General features: G+C 37.5%; 1 protein-coding gene across 1 annotated transcript in view; it reads right to left on the bottom strand.

Annotated features, from left to right (window-relative positions):
* ADAMTS20 (ADAM metallopeptidase with thrombospondin type 1 motif 20) overlaps positions 1–26702 on the bottom strand; it is a 160217-nt gene that overhangs the window by 15541 nt on the left and 117974 nt on the right. Inside the window, exons 29-37 of the mRNA XM_081128121.1 lie at positions 22306–22473; positions 13779–13952; positions 13526–13696; positions 7948–8148; positions 7133–7262; positions 6830–6924; positions 6647–6741; positions 5987–6120; positions 3648–3739 (exon numbers count right to left, since the gene is read on the bottom strand). Coding sequence (XP_080984247.1) covers positions 3648–3739; positions 5987–6120; positions 6647–6741; positions 6830–6924; positions 7133–7262; positions 7948–8148; positions 13526–13696; positions 13779–13952; positions 22306–22473 — 1260 coding nt within the window. The remainder of the gene's footprint in view (positions 1–3647; positions 3740–5986; positions 6121–6646; positions 6742–6829; positions 6925–7132; positions 7263–7947; positions 8149–13525; positions 13697–13778; positions 13953–22305; positions 22474–26702) is intronic.

The raw sequence follows: 26702 nt of genomic DNA, 5'->3' as shown, positions 1-26702 counted from the left end.
GCATAAGACATACAGAAAACAAACATTAAAATGGCAAGTATAAATCCAAACGTATCAATAATGACCTTGAGCAATGCAATCAAACCGCAGAGATCCAAGAAAGTGCTCTCCATAGGTGGCAAAGATATAAAGAGATGCTATCCAAAAATAGAAATAGGTTAAAAGTAAATGGTATGAAAACATTTATACCACCTACTATAAACAAGCATATATTAGATTTTAAATTAGACTTTAAAACAAAAAAGCTACTACAGTTAAAGAGGAATATTTTATGATAAAGGGAAAATATATCAGGAAAGTATGATCATTATAATCATGTACACCAAACCCACAAAGTAAATAAAGCAATAAGATTGAAGTGAGAAACAGACAATTCAACAGTAATACTTGCAAAGTTTCAGTGTACAGAACAACTAGGCAGAAGATCTGCGAGGCAGTCAAAGAGTGAAACTACTTTAACTAGGCCTGACAGACTTCACCCAACACCAGAACATTCTTTCCAAGCACACACTGAACTTTATCCAGGATAGCCATATGCTAGGCCATAAAGCAAGCCTCAATCGGTTAGAAGGATTAAATATTAGGAAATGTGTTCCAACCACAGTGGAATGAAAATAAAATCAATAGCAGAAGGAAATTTGGGAAATTCACAAATATGTGAATGAAACACCCCACTGTTAAATAACCAATAGGTCAAAGAAGATGTAAGTGATAATAGAAAATACTTTAAGATGATTGAAAATAAACACACAACGTATCAAAACTTCAAGGATGCAACAAAAGAAGTGAAATTGTGCAGCTGTAAATGCCTCTATTAGAAGAGAAAAAATATCTCATTATCAATAAACTAACCTCTTACCTAAAGACACTGGAAAACCAAGAGCAAATTAAATTTAAAGCAAGCAGAAGGAAAGAAATGAAAAAGAATAGAGTGGAAACTGATGAAATAAAGAATAGAAAAATAGATAAAATCAACAAAATCAAAAGTTGCTTTTTTTTAAAAGAGCCAAATTGACAAACCAGGAAAAAAGCAGAGGAGACTAAAATTACTAAGATCAGGAATGAAAGAACTTGACTGCAAGTCCCACAGGACTACATAAGGATTATAAAAGCAATAATATGAACAACCGTATGCCAACCAATTAGATAACTTTGATGAAACTGACAAATTCCTAAAAGACCAACTACCAAACCTCACTTAAGGACTAGAAAATCTGAATAGATCTACAATAAGAGATTGAATTACTAATTAAAACAACTTTCACATACACAAAAAAAGTCCAGGTTCAGATGGCTTTGCTGATGAAACTATGAAACATTTAAAGAATTAATTATTCACAAACTATTCAAAATAGTATCAGAGGAAGAAACGCTGTCCAATTCATTCTACAGGAGCAGTATTTCCCTGATACCAAAATCACACAAGGGTATCACAGGAAAAGAAATTGGTAGACCAATATCTTATGAATAATTTCAACATAAAAAACAAATCCAGCAACATCTATAAAAAGGATTGTACGCCATGACCACATGAGATTTCTCCCCAGGAATGTGAGGTTGTTTCGAAATACAAAAATCCATCAGTGTGATACACCATATCTCTACAGGAATGGACAAGAGCCACAGGATTTTCTCAATAGATGCAGAAGAAGCAGCTGACAAAAATCCAACACTTTCATGATAAAATCACTTAAGTTAGGAGTAGAAGGGCGCTTCCTCAACCTGGTCAAAGACATCTACGAAACACTCTCAGTTAACAGACTTTATGAAGAAGGACTAAAGGCTTTCTTCCCCCTTAAAATCATAAACAAGGCAGGATGTCCACTCACCGCTTCCGTTCAACACGGTGCGGAAGTTTTAGCTAGAGCAATGAGGCCGGACAAAGAAATAAAAGGTATCCAGGTTGCAAAGGAAAGAAACTACCTTTGTTTGTAGATAACATCACCATGTATATAGAGAATCCTAAGGAATCCAATAAAAAACTATTACAACTAAACAATGAGTTCAGCAAGGTTGTAGGATTCCAGATCAATTTATAAAAATATAGGCAAAAATTAGTGATTTATTTGTGCCTCAGATTTGGGGGTCTCTTTATGGGTAACCGTCCCTGTCAAAGGCCTTCTCTATCTTGAGCTGGAATCTGCTGCTCTGTTAATGTCTCCTGAAGTAACACACACTGACCTCACTCCTGTTGCTTGCAGCTCTTTAATTATTTAAAAATAGTTACAGCCCAGCCGGGCGTGGCTCAGCGGTTGAGCATCGACCTAGGATCCGGGAGATCGGGGTTCAATTCCCGGTTGGGGCACATGCCCGGGTTGCGGGCTCACAGCCGATCAATGACTCTCTCATCATTGATGTTTCTATCTCTCTCCCCTTCCTTTCCTCTCTCTGAAATCAATAAAGATATGTTTAAAATAAATAAATAATAAAAATAGTTATAACCTTCTACTCCTTTCCTGGCCCTTTTCCGTTGTCCTTCTGTGACATGATTTAAACCCTCTTTTTTTCCCCCCGGCTACCACCTCCTACTCCTAGATAAAAATTTATTTTCCCAACAGAAATTAAAAAATAAATATAATATTTCATTGTTAAGTACAAATAACTTTTTTGGTCTCAGTATTATTCTTTGGTACCTTATGATTATATTAGGTTGTTTAGAAATCACCCCATGCTCTCCATGGGTTATAACGAACTCATTGTGCTTGAATCAAAGACCTTAGTCTTATGCCATTGCCAAGTTCTATTTGCACTTCTGGACCTAAGATTTATGTATTTATTACAACTGCATTTCCTTATTTGGTTCAGCCCATAATTCCAGTGTCTTTTTATCTCCCTTAAGTTTTTCTCTCAATATAGAAAATGATCTTTCTGTCTAACATAAGTGTACCTTCTGTGTCATATGATGAAAATTGTGAATGGGAAATTCCAAGAACAGAGGGCTATGACAAACCATTAGCTATTTTCTAAAAAATGATATCAATATTATAATTACTATCTTTTGTGCACAATTTTATAAATTAGCTAGAAATCTATCTAACAATGCTATATTCATGTAAACTTTATATCTCTCCATCTTATCATAAAAATGTTGTTCACATGTACTTACGAAAATCTCCTTTTAAAAAATGAGTTAGTATGTTTTTTCTAGGAATCACACTCTATTCTGGAAATCAGAGATGACATAGAAAGGGTGCGTATAGAGAACTCCAGAAATGAAGGATTAAAAAAGAATAAAGACATGGAAATGTACCATTTCACAGATGATAAAAAGTTATTCTGGAAATGTTCCAGACCCAGGTCACTAATATAACTGATGTATAGAAAGAAAGTCGCATGCATGTGATCCATTCCTTATATGTCCATTGATTTTCATGGACTAAGTGGAAAGATTAAAAATAATAAAGCATTGTAGAAGAAGAAATAGGATCTAAACAATTTAAAATTCCTGTTATTACACCTTTCAAACAAACCTAGTATTGGCAAAAATCCTTCAAAACTTACTATAACCTTTGAAATAAAGTTCATGTAAGAAGTCTGCATTTTCTACTTACTTATGTTTCTTGCAATATTATGATCAAGAAAATGAATGAAGAGAAACAGTATCAATTTTTTTCATAGTTAGGGAGAAATAAACAAATATGAAATACCTGTGGGCATCTGGCAGCACTATAGCAATCTCCAGCGGTGGCAAATGGAACTGCTTTTCCAAATATTGTCTGAGCAAATAGAAGGTCAGTAGCTAGAATGTAATAAAAAAAACTCTTCAGCAATGAGACATTGTCTCTTTTCTAATCATCAATCCAAAACATAGTGTTCATATATATATTTAATAAATATGTCTAATGATTTCAGAGACAGGAAGGGAGAAGGAGAGAGAGAGAGAGATAGACAGAAACATCAATGATGAGAGTCATTGATCGGCTGCCTCCTGCACACCCCCCCAGGGATCGAGCCCGCAACCCTGGCATGTGCCCTGACGGGGAAATCAAACCACAATCTCCTGGATTCTCGGTCAATGCTCAACCGCTGAGCCACGCCAGCTGGGCTCATATTATATTCTTAAATGCATTTATATAATTAATTCAAATTTTTAAGCAAAAATGCTATACAGTTTTAGTACATAGCATAGATCAGGCTCTCACAAATAATTTTTCTTTAATACAGAAATGTTCATCTCATAAATTGCCCTAAGAAATGGCAGGCACATCTGTAACTAAGCCAGAAGGGAATTAACTAGGGAAGTGCAATAAGATTACTCAGCAGCATGAAGGGTCCATGCAAGCTCAGTAGTCATGCATTTAAAGTGAGATAAGCCTTAAGGGCAGTGTATTATTTGACACACAGAAGATTCATGGTGCAAGGGCAGAGTAGGTGAAAGGTTTCATTTAGCCGAGACTGGGTGTTTTTGTCACACAAGTTTGAGGAAGGAAGAGACCAGGAAGCTGAGTACACATTTAACATCGTACCCTCAGGGCCCAGTCCAATGCCTGGTAAATGACAGGCTTGTTTGATAAATTAATGAAAACCAACAACTTAATAAACAGCAAATAAGTTACTGAGCGCCCATTATGTGCTCAGCGATGCTAATTACCTGACACACATACATCATTAAGTAATAATTATTATTTATAGAGCATTTACTGTATGCAGGCACTTGCTAGGTATTTTACAGGAATTATCGCTTAATCCCCACTAACGCTTCTCCCCCAAAAAGGGGGGTGCAGGGAGAGGAAAAAGGAAAAGCGAAAAAGAACGAAAAGAGAAAGAAAAAGCCCTAAGAGGGATTTTCTCAGAGGGATTTTACAGAGAAGGGAATTTAGGCTTAAAGAGATATGTCCAAGGTCACAGAACTGGTAAATGGTGCAGAGAATCTCTGCCCAGCCTAACTCCAGAGTTCACGATCATAACCGTCACAGTGTGACGCGTCCCCACTGCAGCAATGGTGGGTTTTCAGTAAATGTAGCCACTGTTACCACTAATAATAGTCATTATCATATGACTGTGATTTAGAGATTATGTATTTGTTTCTTTTTATGGCTTATGCACTGTGCTAGGCACTGGTAGTTCAATTGTGATTTAGAGTTTCTGCTTCTAAAACTAACTTCTTTGCCTTTTCCTGTAGATATGTCACCTTCAGGATGGCAGGCTGCTCGGTGGATATTAGGCTTCACAGATATGTTTTGACTTGACCATATTATAAGTTGCTTCCTAAAAAGCAGCAGATCCACAGTCTGGGATCTGTGAATGGGACTTTACCTACCTTCAGTGCCAGTTACCAACTGTATGAATTGGGACAAGTCACTTAACTTCTATAAGGGCATCTTAATTGTGTCACTTGCAACAATGTGATGCAATTCTGCTTTAACTGATTGTTAAACAGATCAAATAGACCCTCGCCTGTTTGGCTCTGCCTTCGGGCTGAAGGGTCCTGGGGTCTGATTTCGCCCAAGGGCACACAGGTTCGATCCCTGGCCCCCAGTCAGGGCGTGTGCAGGAGGCAACCAATCGATGTGTCTCTCACATCCATGTTCCTTTCTCTCTCTCCCTTCCACTCCTCTGAAAATCAATGGGAAAAATATCCTTGGGTGAGGATTACAAAAAAGATCAACTGAGAAAATGTATGGGAAAACACTCGACAAATTGTAATCTGAAATTACTTTAAACCCTGCAAACAATTTATACAATTATGTTGAGATATTAACTTTATCCTTAATGTAATTGGGGATTTTATGGTAGAGGGCCATATCTTGGAAGGGCATTATGTATCTTATCGCTATCCTCACCACTATATCTTTACTAAGGGTCCCCAAGGTCCTTGTCATTGCAAAGGAAGTATATAACCAATAACTTAAAAAAATAATTTAAATAACTATTGCCCAATGCTAAGCCCTTCCCTATACCTTAGCTATTATATATACCAGCACATTGTGGGACTTTCATTAGCAAAGAGCAGCTTTTCATTTTACAATAGAGATTCAGCACTTACTTTTAATTTGCATAGAAGTGAGATCAATTCTTATTTTGCTGAAAACAGTGTGTCCAGCAGCCAGGTAGTCATTTGTACATTCACAGTCTTGCCTCCTACTTCCATTGAAAGGACATTCATATGGATTTTGTAGCCTGTAACAACATTAGAATATTTTTAGTATTAGATACAGCTATCAGCCCACAATGTAGGTAAACTTTGGAAGTGGAAAGTAAAAGATACAGTCTTCAATATGACAATGTCTATAAGTTAAATGAGAAAGAAGTAAAAATCACTCAAGGTCAACATATGAAATTACCAATGGGAAATTCAAGACAAGTGGAAAAATAATTCACCTCTAGATCTCCTAGCTTTTGTTACTGGAATTAATATGCTTTTATGAAAATACACATAGGGCTTAAATTCTCCCTTTCCTCTGTTCTCCCATTGCTCACCCACAGTATCCTTCTCAGTCCATCTCTCCATGAGTACATGTTAATACTCAAGACTTTATGTTTGAACAGGCATGGGCAACTCCTGACTTAGGTCCTAATATGTCATCTGCTTCTGAATTACTTGTCCCACTTGCATGCTATTCAAGTATCACTCTGACTGCTGGAACCTCTGATTTTCTTGAAGGACCATAAGAAATGCACTGATAAGCCAAACCACATCTCATACCTAAAACCATATACTTCAGAAAAGTTGTCTTCTTCACCTTTGACCAATGATATATATTCCTTGGGGTTCTCCAAGTGCATATCTGCACAATAGACCTAAAGGGAAAATGCAAACATCTAGAGAAGCTTTTCTCCAAAGTCAACGGCCAACGTTAAAATCAAATAGGAACTGCGTGCACAATACCTTTATTATCCTTCCCTTAATGTTAAGGTAATAGTCGCCATCCTTGGTAATGTTGTTTTCCGCTTGGATTTCTTTGCAGCTGCTAAATGTCTTGCCTTCAAGGATGAGTGAGTACAACTTGTCAACAATGAACAAATTACAAACACAGCACGAATTTAACTCAATCATACAAATATTATACTAAAAAAATAGGCACTTCATTTTGTGTAGTATATGACTACTACAAATATTCACTTTCAAATTTTAATTAAAGCTCTTAGGAACACTTAGGTACTAGGTAGATTTTTGAAGTCTGTTACTTACAGTCATTGACATAACATCTCTTCTGAGCATCTGGCTTTAAACGCTTTAAACATAAGTCACTGGACCAACCGTTTTCAGCCATGCATTCTACTCTTCTCTCCGTAATCCCAACCCCACAGGTCACTGAGCACTGTGAACAGAGTCAAATTTGAAGGTAAAGTGTATCATGGGTAATAAGGCCAGTAAATCCATATCTCCTCTCAGACTAGGTCCTTTTGGAACAAACTGATGACCAGTAGTGGCTAGACCTACTGTAGATACAAAAATACCCTAGAGACTGGACAGTCACAGCTGGGAGGATTTCTTAGGCATTAGCCTGAATCTCTCATTTCTCAGTTACTGGCTTCTTTTCATTTATTTTGCATAGTTATATCAACACTATATTATAAACACTTGATAAACATTAATTCATGTTGGTTCTTAAAACTACTTAGTTTTTTTCTCATTGTTACATGCTGTTTGGAAAGCAATATTTACTTGTTTCCATCCATTAAACTGGAAATGGAATATAGTGTGAGTCACTTTTATTACTCACATGTTAGATTTATTTACTTCTCCACTTAAAAATATTTACTGGTTAAGTATCTACTCAAAATGCAAGTCACTGTGTGAGGCTCTCCAAGGAATACATAGAAGCAGGTTATAGTAAAGCACATAAAAAAGATAAGATATTTTTACAAATAACCAACAAAGTGGGTTTTAGACAATAGGGGTATGAAACAATTCTGGGATCTGGTTAGACATGCAGATACATAGGTATCTCACACCTAGAAAGTTTCATCCAGAAAGTTTTAAATTCATAATTATATACTGACCTTGCTCCATTTTCCAACTTTCCAAGTGGCCACATGCAAACAGCTCCTAAGGTTGCATTTGTAAGCCTGAGCTGAAGGCAGCACAGGGCATTCTCCATAGTCTATAGGCCGAAGCTGATGGACCTTATATCTCTCAGTGGACCGAATCTCAGTGCAATATGTAAGCCTTTGTCGGTAACTAAATCCACAGTTACCAGCACACTGAAAAATAATTATGAGGGGGAGACGATATCCTTAAACTTAACCAGGCCTAATAATATTCACCAGGTGCATGTGTGTGTGTGTGTATGTACACACATATACATACACACATGTAAATATATTAATATAAATATACATACACACTATCCAATGTTATCCCCACAACAATCTTATTCATTAGCTTCATTTACAGATGAGTAAATGAAGGTTAAGAGACATTAAGTAACTTTCCCAGAGTTGTATCAATAAATGGAAAAGATCCATATCCAGGCTAGATTTTCTATTTAAAGTGCCTGTTGTTGTTTTTTCCATTACACTACTAAGACTATCTTAATTGAATGAAAATGTATCTCCCAACAGGTGCAGCTTTGGAGAAATAAAACATATGTGAGGGTTCTTACCTGAAATAAAGGACATTTATTAGGGAACAGCAGAGTACTGACCAGTGTGTACACACATGTGAGGGCACCAACTGAGGCCCAGGAATGAACCAATCAAAAGATACAGAAATTACTGTATCTGCCACTCACATGGGACCAAATATAGTCTGGTCCCTCTCGCCAGACTGGCAAATCTTACCTGCATGCATTCTACGATATGTAGACCACTCAGAAGGGTCTTTGCACAGTACAAGGGAATAAATTAACCCTAAACAATGAACTGGTCTGACATGAGAAAGCTTAAGAGTGAGACAAGAAAGGACAAAACTGCTTCCAGACAGAATAAGTACATTCTAGAACAAAGGTCAAAATATATGTATAGGAATAAAAATTATCCAGTAGCCAAGAAGGTAAAATTCAGAATGTCTGACAAGCAGGAAAGAGATAACTGGCAGGCAACGCAGCAAGGAAATATAGTCCATAATAAGGAGAAAAATCCGTCTATCAAAACAGGCCCAGTGGGGTGAGTAAAAATGGCAGAGGAAGGACCTGTGAAAATTCTCTCCTCCATAAAAGCAATGAGAAAACTGGCAAAATTTGTCAGAATTAACTTTTCAGATCTCTGGAAATTAACCAAAAGCTTGCAACAATCCAGGAAACGTCTATTCAATAGCCAAGGCTAAATCTCAGAAGAGGGAGCTTTGCGATGCTGTGGCTTGCCTTACTCCCATTCTCCCCTTTCCTGCTCCACAGTAGCCTTGAAAATCAATAGCCCCGCAAATATGGTGAACCAGCAGCCTGGCAGCCACCAAAGGGGCAGAATGAGACTAGGCATCTTGCAACGATTCCATTGCAAAGATTTGTGATTATTTGAACTATTTGGTGGTTTTCTAGAAGACCCCACTTGCAAGGCTTTTTTTAACCTAACTGGAGCTTACCCAGTGCTAAAAGACTTTCCCCTCCAGGGGCATTTGTTGAATTGTTGAATTTAAGTCCATTGTCTAACTTTGCAGCTTCCAGAAGAGATGGATCACAGTTGGGACAAACAGTCGGCTCACCAAACAAGAATTAAAAGGAAAAACTGGGAAATGGGATGTTCATAGGGCTTTGAAAAGCCTCAGTATATTCATAGGATTCCAGAAGGCCATGCATGCATAGGATTGTGCACTTGTGCAGGACTGTACACATGCTCAGGAAGCACCTGAAAAAGGCCTATGCTCTCAAGGATCTATACAAGCAGGACCTGAGGTTAAGGAAGAGTTGTCAGTGGCCTGGCCGAGTGTTAAAGGTGCCTGCACATGCACACAGAAGCCTCTGGCAAAAGCTGGAGATTATTCAGTTTCAGGTACCTAAGGGAATCACTGTTCAATCATTTACTGAAAACTAAACTAATCAAGCAGAGACTTCAGTGACTACACGTGACAGAGAATACAAACTTTACAGTGAATTCAGGAAAGTTACTAAACAAACAAATAATAACAAACAGCAATAACAATAAACCCTGGAGAAGAGGAAGAATCTGAATAGACTGATAGGAAGGAAAGAGATTGAATTAATAATCAAAAAACTTCACACAGTGGAAAGCCCAGGACCAGAGGCTTCACTGGTGAAGTCCACAAAATGTTTAAAGAGCTAGCATCGACTTTTCCAAAACTCTTGCAAAAGAAAGAAGAGTAAGGAACACCTCTTAACTCATCCTCTGAGGCCAGTGTGTCCTTCACACCAAAACCAGGCAGAGACATCACAAGAAAACTGCAGGCCAATATCTTCTATGAATATAGATGCAAAAATCCTCAACAAAATTCTAGCCAAAAATTCCAGAAACACATAAAAAAGATTATACACAATGACCAAGTGAGATTTATTATAAGAACATAAGATTGTTTTAATATATGAAAAATGAATTAATGGAATGCATCTATTCTACTGTAGAATAATAGAAAAACACACACACAAGAATCTCAAGAAATGAAGAAAAAGCTTTTGACAAAATCCAACACATTTCATGGTGTAAACACTAAGCAAAACTGGAATAGAAGGGCACCAATCAAGGGAATCTACAAAAAAAAAAAAGCTATAGCTATCATATTTAAGTGCGAAAACTGAGAACTTTGCTCTAACAAGCAACAGCAAGACCATGATGTTTGTTTACACCACTTCTATTCAGCACTGTTCTGGAGATTGTAGCCTGGAAATTAGGCGAGAAAAAGTGAAAGCAACCAGAAGTAAAGGAAGAAATAAAATTATCTGTATTTGCAGATGACGTACTTTTGTGTACAGAAAGTCCTCAAAATCCATGCACAAATAAGAATTAGTTCCAATAAATGTGTTCAACATACAAAAATCAATTGTATTTCCACATTAGCAATGGACAATCAGAGAATAAAATTGAATACAATTTCATTTACAGAAGCATAAAAAATTAATAAAATATTTAGGAATACACGTAAGAAAAGAAGTAGAAGTTCACTTGTACACTTAAAGCTATAAACCATCCTTGAAAGAAATTAATAGACCTAAATAAATGGAAAGATAGCTCATGTTCATGGATTTGAAGACTCATTGAGATGGTAATATTCCTCAAATTGACCAGAATTCATTGTAATCTCTAACAAAATCCTCTTTGGCTTTTACACAGAACATGACAAGTTGATCCTAAATTTCATAAGGATATGTAGGGGACACAGAATACCAAATAATCTTGAAAAGGAAGAACAAAGTAGGTTCTCTCACACTTCCTGATTTCAAAACTGACTGTAAATCTATAGTAACCAAGACTGTGGTACTGACATAAGGACAGACATCACAGATCAGGGAATAGAACTGAGTTCGGAAATAAACTCATACATTCATGACCAGTGGTTTTTGACAAGGATGCCAAGATAATGCAATGAGGAAAGAACAGTCTTTTCCACAAATCGAGTTGGGACAACTAGGTAGCCACATGCAAAGGACTAAGTTGGATCCCACCTTGCATCATATACAAAAATTAATTTGAAGTGTATAAAAAAGCTAAATGTAAGAGCTAAATTTATAAAATTTTAGGATAAAATATAGGTAAGAATTGTGACCTTGGGTAGTCAATAGTTTTTTTAAGATATAATACTTAAAATGCAAGCAACCAAAGCAATAGGTAAATTTGACTTCAAAATTAAGAAAATTTGTGCATCAAAAAACATTATCAAGAAAGCGAAATGCAACCCACGGAATGGGTAAAAATATTTGCAATTCATATAACTGACTTTGGTACCCCAAAATCTATAAAGAATTACAACTCAACAATAAAAAAGATGAACCACCCCATTTAAAAGCAGGCAAAGGATTTGAAGAGAAATTTCTCCAAAGAAGATATAGAAATAGCTCAAAAGCACATAAAAATGCTCAACATTATTAGTCATTAGAGAAATGAAATTCAGACATGCAATGAGATCCCACTCATACCCCTAGGATGGGTATATTCAAAATGACGGACTATACCAGGTGTTGATGAGGACATGGAGAAATCAGAATCCTCATACATTTCTGGCAGGAACTGCAAAATGGTGCAGCAACTGGGGAAAACAGTTTGGAATTTCCTCAAAAAGTTAAGCACAGAGTTATCATAATACTCAGTAATTCTACTCCTAGTTATATGCCCAAGAGAATTGAAAACGTATACCATAGAAAAACTGGCACACAAATGTTCTTAACAGCATTATTCATCATAGTCAAAAAGTAAGCCAACCCACTGTCCATCAACTGCTGAATGAATGAACAAAATGTATCATAGCCCTACGATGGAATATTAGTCATTCACAAAAAGGAATGAGTTACTGATGTATGCTATAACACGGATGAACCTTAAAAATATCATGCTAAGTGAAAGAAGCCAGTTACAAAAGGTCACACATTGTATGATTCCATTTATATGAAATGTCCAGAACAGGCAAATCCATAGAGTCAAAAAACTGTTTGTCTGGGGTTGGGGGAAGGAAAAAATGTGGAGTGACTACTAATGGGTATGGAGTTTCTTTTTGGGGTGATAAAATGTTCTAGCATTAGATTATGGTGATAGCTGCACAAACTTGTGATATACTAAAAATTCCCTAAGTTGTAAATACACACAGATATGTCAGAATTAGCAGAGAAGGACATTAAAAAGTTATTAATAACTCCAGTATGTTCAAAAGTTAAGTAGAGACATGGAAGATGTAAAAAAGCTCAAATCTAATCTCTAAAGAAGAAGATTTCACTATCTGAGATGAAAAATAGACTGGGTGGGGAAAATGGCAAATCAGACACCACAGAAGAAAAAGTCAGTGGACTTAAAGATATGCATATAGTGAAATAGTATTCAATAATAAAATGAAACAAATTATTGATACATACAACCTGACCGAATCTCCAAATACTTATGAGGCATCAGACAAAAATAGTGCATGCTGTATGATTCCATTTATATGAAACTTAAGAATGTAAATTAATATAGTGACAGATCACTAAAATGAAAATAGATTGGGTTACCTGTAGGGTGGGGAAGGGAGAGGGGAAAAGGAGGGAGGAATTACAAAGCAATACAAGGAAACTTGGTTGGGGGGGTTATGGAGATGCTCTTTATTTTAAATATGGTAATGGCTTTATGGTGTTTCCGTATCCATACATCCAAACTTATTAAGCTGTGCACTTTAAATACATGTGGCTTATTGTTTGTAAATTATGCCTCAATAAAGCTGTTCTTAAAAACAGGCAGCTCTGCAGGGCCAATTTGCCAAACTGTTCCTGGGAATTGATTTCACAGTGGGCAGTAACTGACACTTCACAACTGCACTAAGTTGTTTGACATCCATGTTGCTATTAATTCATTTGCACCATCCATCAGTGGCTTTATTCCTTAGATTAAATTCATACTGTATCTGCCCCCATATTCCAATTTAGACTGTTTCAACTGCGGCACATTTTAGACTCAGGTATGTTTTTTTCAGAAGCAAAAATTCTCCACTTCCCTTTTTCTGCCTTACCTGAGATGAGTCTGCTGTTAGTACAATATACTTGCAGGGAGGGTTCTTGCACTTTTTGATTGAAAGAGGTCTGGTTGCAGGGTCACAGAAACTTTCGTTCACTTGAATGTTTTGTGCGTCCATGCACTGCACTTGCCGGCGTGTCTCCTTCTTCTTACATGACGTCAAACACTAGAAACGCAAGGACGGAATGAGTGGCGCACGTGCGGGGCCTGCCTGCGGTGTCTTTGCAAGTTTACCCGTCAGTACTCACGTCCGGCCACTCTCCTGCCACCCACTGGTAGCGCGCGCAGTCCTGACGCCAGCACTGCATCTGCGAGGGAGGCCGGCTGGACCCGGCACACATTTCTTCAGCCACCGGACCAACGCCTCTCAGCCTGCAGTACACATCCCTTTGCTGAACTCCAGAGCCACAGGTCACCGAGCACTACAAAGAAGCCCAAAAGATTTGCACAATTAGCTAACAAATATTCAGCTGTGTAAAAATAGCAAAATACTCTCATGACATTTTCTTGTTTCATTTAAACATAGCTTGATGTTATACGAGGCATTAGATAGAAAACACACGCAGTAAGTATGTTCAAGATTGTCTGATATGAAGCATCTACACAAATAGGTTTTATTTTGCAATATCCACTCAAGTCTTCTGGAAATTATGACAAGTTATATGACATGTTATACCAGACACTCCAGCTCAATTAATAACACTCTCTTCTGACTTAAATGTACCTAACATCTATAAATGAAACTATTCTACATTGTTTTTTCACATCACTTAAATCCTTACACTGTCTGCATAACGGACCTCAAAGAAACAATAATCTCCAAGATTGTATTATATTCATCTTTATTCCTGCAGTGCTTACTCTACGTGGGGGATCCAGGTATTTGCTAATCTGTTGGTCCGTGCTCATATTTCAATGGATAAGTTTGGAGAAGCTGGTTGCGTCAACATAAACTTAGACAAACTTGTCTTAACCTCTCCAGGTCTCATTTTTCTTATCTGCACAATGACAATTTTGTGTTATTTGTAAAATTTCACAGGCCATTTTCCAGACACTTATTCCTGGCAACAGCTCCACAAAGGAGGTCCCAGGGCTGAGGACCTGAGATAGAGCTGTTCCGTCCCTTGGCTGAGCTGCTGCCCCCGGTTAGTGGTGATGCAAGTTAAAGCTCAGTTGCTCCCGACTCCAGGCTCTGAGTGCTCACTGGGCTCCCCAGTGGGAGGGAAGGGCTTGGCATCTCTCAGCTCTAGAATGCCGGTTCATTAACACAGCTTGGCCACAACCAAGCTGTGATGCCAACATTAATAAAGTGTGGGGAACATCCAATGATATTTATTTAATGTGTGAGTTTGTTTGGTTTTATGCTCCTGTTGTTCCAGAAGGGATTGAAAGTCACACTGAGTGATAATTTGGGGACTGAGTGATATTCAGGGGCTTATCACTATTGCTGATGGATATTATAAGGGTAAAAAATCAGGTCTTCATTAAGTTCTCTATTTCTGTACAAGTTCCTGAGTAAATAATTTTTTCTCACAGTAATAAATATATATATCTACAGTATATGGTTTTTATCATGAATGAAAATTAAAATCCCACAAAAGGTAAGAATTTAGTTCACCTGGGAGACTTGAATTCCTCTCACAGGCTGTGCAGCATTTTTATTCTAAAGGCTCTTTAAAATTATTTTCTATTTTGGGTGTATAAGCAGAAACTGACTTGAAAGATACTTTGTATTTTTTTAACCTATGAAGAACATTACACATATCTACAAACTTATATTGACTTTCATTTTATGCTTAAGCAGTCGAATTGTGTCAACTCATTGAACATTTTCACACAAAACATACAGCTCCTTTCTACAGAGACAATAATAACATAACATGTGCTTTGTGAAGGGCACAATATTATGTAGACTAAAATATCTGTATGTAGTTTAGCTTATCTGAACCTCTTGTGAAAATGATTAGCCTACAATATAAGGATCCTACAAACATTTTCCCAGGATAATTTCACAAATATAAATTACATTTGGAAAACTTCCGGCCTCTAAACCTGAACAAAAAATACCTGGAAAATATAACTCACAAAACACAGTTTAGCAAGAAGTTCTATCAGACAATATAATTTTCTATAATTCAGTAAACCACAATAGTCTATTTCTCCTTTGATCACAGTATGTGTTTAGATAAATCCACTGAGACTCTGTGTAACTGCTCTCGGTGGACCTCTTTCCTGAAAGGAAACAAAATGGACTACTGCTTGGGACAAACTAGTGACATTTGTTTTTTAGTTTCTTAGAGATAAGAGTAAAAAGGGTGAACTAATGTGGTTTTAGATTTGAACAGATAATTTATGACTTAAATATTTCTTAGCCTGATCTCGAAAACCCTAATTGCCAAATCCTATAAACACTTTTCAAATCTTAACCTCACTGACATATTCAGCGCCACTGACCACTTTCTGCAGAGCCATCCTGGCTTCTGTGACTGACGTCCCTCTGGTCCAGAGCTCTCTCTCCTCTTCTGAGGTTGCACCTTCTGGAAGTTCTTAACTGACTCTAGTTTCTCTGTTCAGCCTTGAAACGTTACCATATTTCAGAGTTTTGTTTATAACTTGCTTCTCTTTGCACACTCTGAGCTCTCTGTGAGCAATTTCTTCTGTGTACCAATAATTTCTAAACCTGTTCTCTCTAGCCCTGGTCATAACTCTGAGCTCTACATTTATAATTTTCACATACTTACAAAAAATATTCATGTATTTAAGAATTTTCATATATTTTCTATATGGACATGTCAAAGGTACCTCAAACTCAACATTTTCAAAGCAGAACTTCTTGCCTTTGCCCAGCCCATTCCTCCTCCAGTCATTCTGGGAAGATATGATCACCTACTATTAAGTCAAGTGACTTACCAGAAGGATCTCCCAACGTACATCCCAATATATGCACCCTTATTCAATAGCTTTATAGAACTACATATTTATAAGCATTTTTTTAATACAAGTAACAAATATGAAGCCAGTGTGAGGCTATAGTTACACGTATAACACAAACAATTGATGGGAATGCACTAACTCACCAACACTGTGTAATTAAATTTAAACAGGAAAAATCAGCCAATTATCTTATTTATACATAAATATATTATAACAGTGCAAAGACTGGCACTTTAAAGACTTGACAGTGGAAGTGGAGAAGGTGAATTTTAGCCCATCCACAGGTAGTATAATCAATGTGGCTATATTATAGAGCAAAAATAAAGAAATGTTGGAACATGCATTGCAAAAATAGGCTCGCCTGGCTGGAGTGGCTCAGCGGTTGAGCATCGACCTAGGACCCAGGAGATCCAGGTTCAATTCCCAGTCAGGGAACATGCTTCAGTTTCGGGCTCGATCCCCAGTAGGGGGTGTGCAGGAGGCAGCCAATCATGACTCTTTCATCACTGATGTTTCTATCTCTCTCTCTCTCTCTCCCTTCCTCTCTCTGAAATCAATAAAGACATTTAAAAAAAAATTTTTTTAAAAAAATAGGCTCATCGAGGCTGACTCACACTGCTAGTTAATAAATAGCTATCAAAATGAAAATAGTGACATCTTCTCTCTTGGTACATTATTTATAATTTCTTATTAATGGAGTAAGGTTTTGGTTTTATTATAGTTGGTTATTTGTAACTATTGTTTATTTCAAGTAAATCAATAATGTAGCAGTAGTATTAGCAGCATTTTGAGTTAGAAAAGACTCCAGGAATATCTAATCTCAACTTCTCTTCAATTCTGAAATCCCTTTGACACTAATAGTGAATAAATGATATCAAACCCACCCATACTTCTATAGCCTCCATCTGGGTATGTTCATGATATCATGAAAGCTGTCATTCCATTTTTGGATAACTCTAACGTTAGCAAATATTCACTTACACTGAGCTGAAATATTCTTTAAACTTTTACCCACCATCCAGAATCTTTCCTCCTTACCAACATGGAACAAGTACATATTACTTTCACATGAGAAAGATGAAGGTGAGGCCTGGAACTGTGTGAGTTATGTTAGGAATATTAGGAACTGACCAACAGACTCACAGACATGCCAACCCAGCAACTTATATTATGGAGCTGCTGAATCAAACTTAAAACCAGCAGCCTTCCAGTGTCCAGGCAATACATTTCTTTGAGATTAAATCACTAATGACCAGGGCTTTTCCTACTTGCAACAGAACAGGACAGGACAAATCCTAAATAGTTGTCACCATTTGATTGTGCTTCTCTGGGAATCTGGTCATTTGTTAAGACTTTTGTAATAACATGGGTCCCAGATAGGCACTGCTCCAAAATCTGACCAGGATTATTGGTGCCAAAAGTTTGGATACTATTTATCTGTTAACGTAGCCTAATATGCTACTAGTGATTTGAGCAACTACATCATATTTAATATGTAATCAACTAAATCAAATCATACATTTGTGCAACAGACTTTTTAACATAAATAAGTGTGCAAAGAATTCCGGACAACATAGAAATTACATTTCCGTTGAATGCAGTGTGACATGTGGTGCAATAACAGACTGCAGTTGTTGATTTCAGGAGCCCTTGTAAGAGGGGCAGTATGTTGCTCAGAAAATAAAGAATGAGTTATGTCTAAGGATAGTAATTTAATAAGTATGACAGCAACTAGAGTAAGGAAAGTTCAAATAGACCTGTCTTTAAATGCCTGCCCCCCACGCTTCCTGGCTTGGGACCTGCACAAGCTAGTTACCCCCTTAAGCAGTAGTTTTCTCATCTGCACAATGAATGAAATAGTACCTGCAGCTGTGAGGAATACCAAGTCTCTCACAGTGTCAAGAAGTGACTGTTCCTTTCTGCTCCATTCTTAGTCCCATTTTTTCACTTTTCTTAAGGAGATATAATTATTTCTGCCTTGAAAGTTTCTTGATACATGCCTCAAACCAAAAAAGTGTTAGGCATCTCAGCCCAGTCCAAGAAGGGCCATCTTAGGTATCAAGAAAGATGGTAGAGAGGTCACAGGCAGCACAGGACGCAAAACAGAACTGCGGACACTCGCTAGGAGAGGCCGAGGCAGAGTCCACCCAGCCCGTGAGCAAACACACGCCCTGCCGTCCTCGGGCTCCTGCCTGGCCTCACTGGTAGCAACAACACAGCCTGGGTGCGGAGATGAAGGGGTCTGGGTGCTTGGCCAGGGGCTATGGGGACTTAATTAAGATTTATCTTTTTATACTATGAGAGAGACATCTGTATACATCAGAAATTTTTGAAAATATAGAAACATAGATTTATGTATTTTTGGAAAGGTAGAAAATATGAGATTACAGAAATACAAAATACTTAAACATGCTAGCATTTAGCATACAGTTTCTTTTTCTTTCCAAACTAGGGGAAGGGTTTTGGGAAAGGGGGCACTGGCCAGTAGATTTGTGAGATTTTGGCACTTGTATAGCCTTGGGTTCCAGCTCTGATCTTAAAATACTAGAAAGGCAATGGTGGGTCTCAGAGAAGGGGAACCAGGCAAGTGGCTGATGTCACATGGTTCTAGATTCCGTAGGATATTCTTTAGGCATTCAGTGAGTTATTTTAGGTATCTTTCTAAGATGTCCCGCAGGTTTGCCATGATCAAGGGGAAGTGAGAATTCTGGATTTTTTTTTTAACATAAAGATTATATTGGATGGGGGGAAAAACCAAAGCACTCATAGACAGACAACAGTGTGTGGTAGCCAGAGGGAAATAGGGGTGAGGGAGGTAGTAGACAATATAGGGGGGATATGGTGATGGAAAGAGAGTTGACTTGGGGTGGTAAACACACAATACAATATATAGATGATGTATTATAGACTTGTAACCCTTAAACTTATATAATTTTATTAACCAGTATAACCCCAATAAATTCAATTAAAAAAAGATTACTTTGGATGGTACTGAACTAAGTAGATGAGACATGGACAATGAAGAATCTAGCACCATGCTAGCCTTAAAAACTGGAATTTATAAGTGAAGCTGGTATTCCCAAATAGGTAAAATTAAGTGGAAAAAAATATCCTTTTTGGTTCCAGGAAGGAGGGGATACTTTTAAAAAATAATTTATTTTTTAATTGGCCTCTAAAGGTATATATCCTGACCCAGAGGACACACAGCCTTGTAGAGCAGTGTTTGTTCCCACTTAGCAGCAGTCATTAAAAGGCATGACTAAATCCTTTCATTTGAAAAATGATATCAAGTACCCAATGAAGAGTATTACTTCATCTCATCTGAGCCCCTCTCTGGTCACGATTTGCCAAATGAGTCTCTCCATTTGAGGTACAATGTAAAATAGTAATAAAATAAAATTATTTGATAGTGAGCGATTGTATTAAAGCAATGTTACAATTTATGCAGTCAGAACAAAGGAGCAACCAGCAATTATCTCCTAACTACCTCCGAAATTACCCTTCTGTTGAATATGTTATTATATGCAGTGCGATGACAGCCTGCAGCTGTTAATTAACTTCATGCGGGTGCTTTTTATAGAGTAAATCAAAAGCCAACGGCTCCACAAGCGGTCATTTGTTTCTGGCAGAGACGTGGGGACTGTGTGGGCATCTGAGGCTAATTTCTGTGACAAGGAAAACCAAGTCAAAGGGAAGAAAGCGGCCTCCGGACAAGAGCATCAGTGTTCTTACAGCCTTTGAATATTCCTGTCCGCATCTTAGAAACCCCTGAAACAGGCTCCTGCAGTGAATCTTACAGATTCATAGTTGGTGGTAGGCCAGGGCCAATCTGTTAGCCCTGATGACTGGTTCACTGCTGTGGGGCTGGAGGTCAAGGGTCAGGAAGTGTCCCTCCGGAGTACCAGCCACCAGCAGCTGGGGAAGCTGCCCGGCAGCAGGACCCTGGGGCCCCGCAGGAACGGTGGCCACGCAGCCGAGGCTCTCACTCCCGCTCCGTCCCCCAGCAGCCGGGCCTGGCGTCAGCCAGGAGGCATCTGCCCCGCGCTGGGCCGGCACCTTTAGCTGCACCCTTATTCTGCCACATCTTGGTCCCCATAAAGGAAGGCAAAGCCCCGCTGTAAGCAAAATCGCAATGTATAACTAATACATCGTGAGGTGGCATGTCGTTTCTGAAACTCAACTGCAGTATTCAAAGTGAGAAATATTAAGCTAAGTGCTTAGCAAACAAGATACCCATCGCCCCTGAGATTCGGCGGCCTAGGACAAGGCTGAGGAAGTCAGCACGGGTCAGATTTTACACCTACCCTCTGAAGACAACAGTAAGTCATAGAAGTTACCAAGTGACAAGGTCACATTCAAGTTCTGCTACAGCTCACACCGCCCACAGGTAAATAATGGCAAAGCTCTATGTAAAGACACCACAGTACACCTGGGATCAGGTGACGATGCGCTAGATGGGTGGTGGCAAGGAAGGTTCTGGAGCTGCCTTGAAAGAATTGAGAGAAAGGGCTGAGGGACTGATTTGGGGTCAAGGGAAAAGGCAACAGGGTGGTTTCTATCTTGAACAACTCAGTAGATGGTAGTGGCACTTACTAAATAAAACAGGTTAGTAGGAGATCTTTTCAATCATGACCTCTGCTAAACCATTAAAACTGGTGTTATTTACTAACAAATGTAGAAGACAATGCTCGAGAATATATGTTTTGTGGGGGTGAAACACAGAGATGTGTTTGCCCCTACTTTTCCCTCGAACGTTAACCACACTTCTCAGCACCTTAGCACGTGACAGAGGCCACCCCTCCTGAGATGCTCACTGCATTTGGGGGCTTTTTTATTCAATAACAACACATTGACGCCATGGCGCTCAAAACGCAGCGCCTTGCACCAAGGCTCTGAACTCACAGTAGATGGTGATGACTTAGAAGTCAGGGGGCACCCCCATTTTTCTAATAACATAGTTCCAACATCAGACAAAGACAAGGAAGTTCCATCAGCAGAAAATAGGTTTCTTTTTCCTGTTTCAGGGCTAGGCCCTGTAAGAAATGGGTTAAGCACCCTAAGGTACTATTGAGAGCAGCCAGAAGGCTGAGCTGAAAGCCCAGCTCCATTGAAATCAGGCCTTGGGAAGTTATTCTAGTTAATGTTTCCGACTTCATTCTTGGACTTGATTCTTATATTTCCCAAGCTGCTCTTTGTTTGACATCCATGTTGAAATGCATGCCTCTCCTAATTTAGATTTTTGAGCTTGCTTCCCTGAGTTATGCCAGGGCAGGTATCGATCACTCTTCTTTTATAAACTCAGTTCTCAGCCTGGATGTCACCTACGTACAGCTTCAATTTTGCTGATTTTTTCAAAGTGTGTGTGCATTCCAGTCTTAGTCAGGCTGAGCACCTAGTTCTGACACCTAACTTTCAATCTCCAGTTATGATTCCTTCTGGAACTTAACAGTCCCTTTTCCAAAATGCAACATTAGTTGAAATCCAAGACTTTGGTGTGGAAACAAGGCAGTTACTGAATACATTATCATATGTATTTTACTGTTAGGATACCTGGAACAATATTATGATCATCAGTAGCCCCCTAGTAGTCAATAACAGAATTTCTTATAAAGTTTACAGCCACAAAAAATTAAATGACTAATTTTTGTTATTTAACTATAGACTTAGCAAATACGTTAACACTGTACAGCATTAATTCAGAGATTAGTACAAAAATGTCTAACAGAATACAGCACATTTTAGTGGAGTAAAACTTTCAAGGTTATTGAAAGCATACGGAATGAATTAAGATATTCTTTTTAAATGCAAAAAATATATGTAAATATAAAATACATCACATACCTCCTTCCATCTTTTGGCTTTCCATGCAGGGCACCTGACAGATCTACAAGCTTTGTGAGTTCGAGGTTTCTGTAGATGACTGCAATACTTTTCTTCTAATGCCCCTTGAACTTGGTCAACACAAAGCACCTCGCGGTACTTTAAACCTTTACCACAAGAAGCTGAACACTAGAAAAGAAATACAAATGCACTTGATTCATTTTATTTTCATTTAAATATATCTACAAGAAGTACAACTTGAAGCAATCAAAACTTCATTTTCATTAAGATATACTTTGATATTTCTAATTAGAGAGAATTTAAAAGTTGCCAATCTGCCCTGGGTTAATGTTGATATAAGATATCCACTTACTCTATTTAAAAATATTGTCTACAATATGCCAACCACTTTTCTGGCACATAAATGATTTTAGATATTTTAAGGTTAAGGACTATCTGGAGTTAACTCCTGTTATCACAGATAATCCAATAAAACTTGCTTTCAATTGTGTATAGTCACTACCTCCTCTATTGTTAACCCGTATGCTTTTTCAGACTGCAAAGTATGTTTGAGATGTTTTAAAAAATGCCATGATCTCTCAGTGCAGAAAACTGTGATTAAGAAAACTGAAAATGTATGGTTTTTCTTAAAAAAAAAAAAAAAAAGGCATTTATTGATTTCAGAGAGGAAGGGAGAGGGAGAGACAGAAACATCAATGATCAGTCATTGATCGGCTGCCTCCTGCAGGCCCCGCTTATGTCCTGACTGGGAATCAAACTGTGATCTCCTGGTTCATGGGTCGATGCTCAACCACTGAGCCACGCTGGCCGAGCTGAAAATGTATATTTTTAAAGTGCAATTCAGCTTGGGTTCATTTTTGTATCATTTTTGTAAGATGTATCTCCCTACCATCAACCTTCCAAAATATTTAGTAAACAACAAAATAACTAAAACCTCTATAAAGATACAGGTAAAACAATGATTAGAATTTATTTTTTTAGCCAGTTGCCATTTTATGAGTGAGGCCAGTGCAATGCAGTGGAAAGAGCTTGGGCTCTGGCGTTGAATACCAGCTCTGCCCCCTACTAGCTGGGTAACCTTAGGCACATTTCATCTCCTGTCCAAGCCTCGGTTTCTTCATTTATAAACTGGGAATATCACCACGAATGAACTACAAGTTTATTATGAAGATTAACATGAGATGAAGAATGTGAACTGTCTCACTCAGTCCTATCACACATGGTGCATCTTCAGTAAACATCAGTTTCCTTTTCTATGGTTTTCCTTCATACAGTCTCAGAGAGGATGCTGACAACTGTGAGCATGACCCAGGCACCAGGGAAAAGTCAAGCAAAGAAGACACGAGTTCCAGGCAAGTCCGCTCATAACGGAGACAGCTGCTCACATATGGTTTCATTTAGAAACATATCCTGAGTTCTGAGAACATTAGATCATATAGTATGCATTTTATGTATATTATGAGTTCAAAGACTGTTAGGCTAAAACAGATTTTTAGATACATTTTAAGATATTTTAAATTAAAAAATAGTTTGGGAATGATTTACCTTTTTATATTAACTGCAATACTAAATCCCATTTGTGCAGACAATTTAAATTGGTGTCTTGATTATTGACTTATTGTTATCATATCTGAGCTGTTCTCTTCCCATTAACACACACAGCCTTTACATTCCACTTAACACACTTAATTTTGTGAAAATCCCCACAGGTCTCCTAAACTGTATTAAGTGTACATTCTTTCCTGCTAGTGACTGACTGTCTTTTCAGATCTACCAATATGCTCTACTCTTTTTGGTAACTTATCTTGGGCACTTTCCTGCCTGTTTCTTTACTTCACTATTTTTCAAAGAGTGTAACATATTTTATACCAAAGCCTCATATATTAACAAGTATCAAGCATATACTCTCAGGGAGGATACATACATATTCACGCACAGAAGTGTTTTCTACTAAGGTGTATTATTATTTTTTTCTAACTTTTAAATTGTGACCATTTGAACAAAAGAAAATTTATTACTGTCCCTGTTAGCCCATTTAAAAAAGTAATAATTATTGTGAATTTTTATGATAGTGATACACTAGTACTTGTGAAAAATGGATAAATATTACTTTATTTAATTATTATGAACATTGCTTTCCAGGAATATACCAAGAATTGTAGATTCATTAAGCACCATCTCTTGCCTTTGCCCTTGATTTATCCTCAAAATGCTTGTTATCTAAATGACACATACCATCCATTAAATGAATAATGCCAGAGTGGATATTAAATGTTAAACCCAATAAAGATCAGAGGAAAAAAAAACACTACAAAAAATGATACAATAAAAAATTATAATGGAGTTAAGAAGTTCATTGTAACTAGTCATTTCTCTCTGGGATATTTCATAAGAACTAAAGGAGAAAGTGATATTTCAACTCAATCTTGAAGAAGTAGGTTTGTTGATGAACAAAGATGGATGACTTTCTATATTTCAATATGCCTAATCTAGACATTGCCCAGGTGTTTCTGTTTTGTAAACTTCTGAGTTAACAGTGCCAAGAATCCAAGAATCCCTCAGTAAGTATGCAGTTAACTGTTGATATGAAAAACCGATTCATTTACAAAACTATGTAACATAAGAGGAGACATTAAAGATTCAGTCTAGAATTTAGCAGTGTATTTTCTCTATAAGCTGTGTCTGTGAATGGACTGTAAACTTGGACACTGCAATACACTATCAAAGTTAAGGTTACTCTTCAAAAAACTGCATATTCTAACTCAAGGTCATCTTTGATTCTTTCTTTTCTTCATTATTCTAATCTGTAACCAAGGCCATTAAACATAATTTTAAACATATTGCTTTTTTTAACACTCAAGAACTGACAATGCACTCGGCCGGCGTGGCTCAGCGGTTGAGCATTGACCTAGGATCGAGGAGACGGCAGTTCGATTCCTGGTCAGGCCACATGCCCGGGTTGCGGGCTCCATCCCGGTGGGGGGCCGTTCAGGAGGCAGCGGATCAATGACTCTCTCATCATTGATGTTTCTATCTCTCTCCCTCTCTCTCTTCCTCTGTCTGAAATCAATAAAAATATATTAAAAAACAACAACTAACAATGGCTCTCTATTGTCTTTAATAGTAAAAACCAAAATTTATACTCATTCTTGCTTTCTTGATCCAAATTTCAGTTAACATACTTTTCCAACCTTACTTTCTGTTACTTTTCAACATGCAACCTTTGCTCTACTTAGGCATAATATAATCATTTCTCTTTAATGTGATATAGTCACTCACCAACAGTGCCTTATTCATATCACTTCCTTTTTACCTCCACTAACCACTTCCTCTGGTGCTTTCTAAATCTTAGTTATCCTAAAGCTCTAAGTCAAGCCCATTTCTAGGGTAAACACATATCAATCATTCATTTCTCTGAACTCTTCTGTCTGAGGCTCACTCTGTTTTTAGCACTTCATCATTTTCTACTTTTGTCACATGCTTTATCTACCCAGCCTTCTGGAGGTCAAGGACGTTTTAGATCACCCACAAAGTGGCACATACAATAAATATCAGCCGATTAACTGATGTTGATACTTGGTATAAGCAATTCTTATTTGTTTTCCAAAAACTAGAAAATAATTTATTAAAACACTTTAGATTCCATGAAATATATTTATTGGTCAATAAACTCAAGTTCCTTGAGAGAAAAAAATAGAAAATTGAAGTATTGCAACATAAATTATGCCTTTGTTCAATTGGGGATAAGGGGGGGACATCTGTAATACTTTCAACAATAAAGATAACATTTAAAAAATTATTCCTTTGTTTCACTTTTAAAGTAGAGCTCTTTTCTCCCAATATCTGAAGAAAAATAAGTAGATTATTTTATCATGGCTGATTAAATTCATGTAGGGATTATAGTAAAACAGAACATGTTATACCAATAATTATGTGTTAGTTGGAAGGAGGCAATATTACAGTAAATAAATAGTGAAATGCTACCCTTCCTGCCTCAAACCACAATACATTCTGAGTTGCAAAGCAGCCACAAAAATATCCCATTCAGTAGGAATACCCAACATGTCGGTTCTTTTCTCTGGCACTCCAGTAACCTCTTGTTTGTTTTTTCTCTATTTTATATCTCTGAAACCATCCTACCCCCTTGAGGTCATATTAATACTGTACAATTCATTGACAGCATTCTGTGCAAAGCATTGATCATCCTTAGTTGACATTGTTTTAAACGCTTTCTCAGATTTTTTTCATTACTCTGGAACCGTAGATATACACTTCAGAAGTGGCGACATTAAATGCAGGCAACCTAAGTTATCCATTCCTACAGATTAGGTGAAGACAAATGTCTACTTACAGAAAACAGGACATTCAAAACAAATACAGAATTTGCAAGCCCTCAA

Source organism: Miniopterus schreibersii, assembly GCF_964146895.1.
Source record: "Miniopterus schreibersii genome assembly, chromosome: 2".
Lineage (NCBI taxonomy): Eukaryota > Metazoa > Chordata > Mammalia > Chiroptera > Miniopteridae > Miniopterus > Miniopterus schreibersii.
Note: the sequence above shows the minus strand (reverse complement) of the source record. Positions and strands in the feature narration are given on the sequence as shown.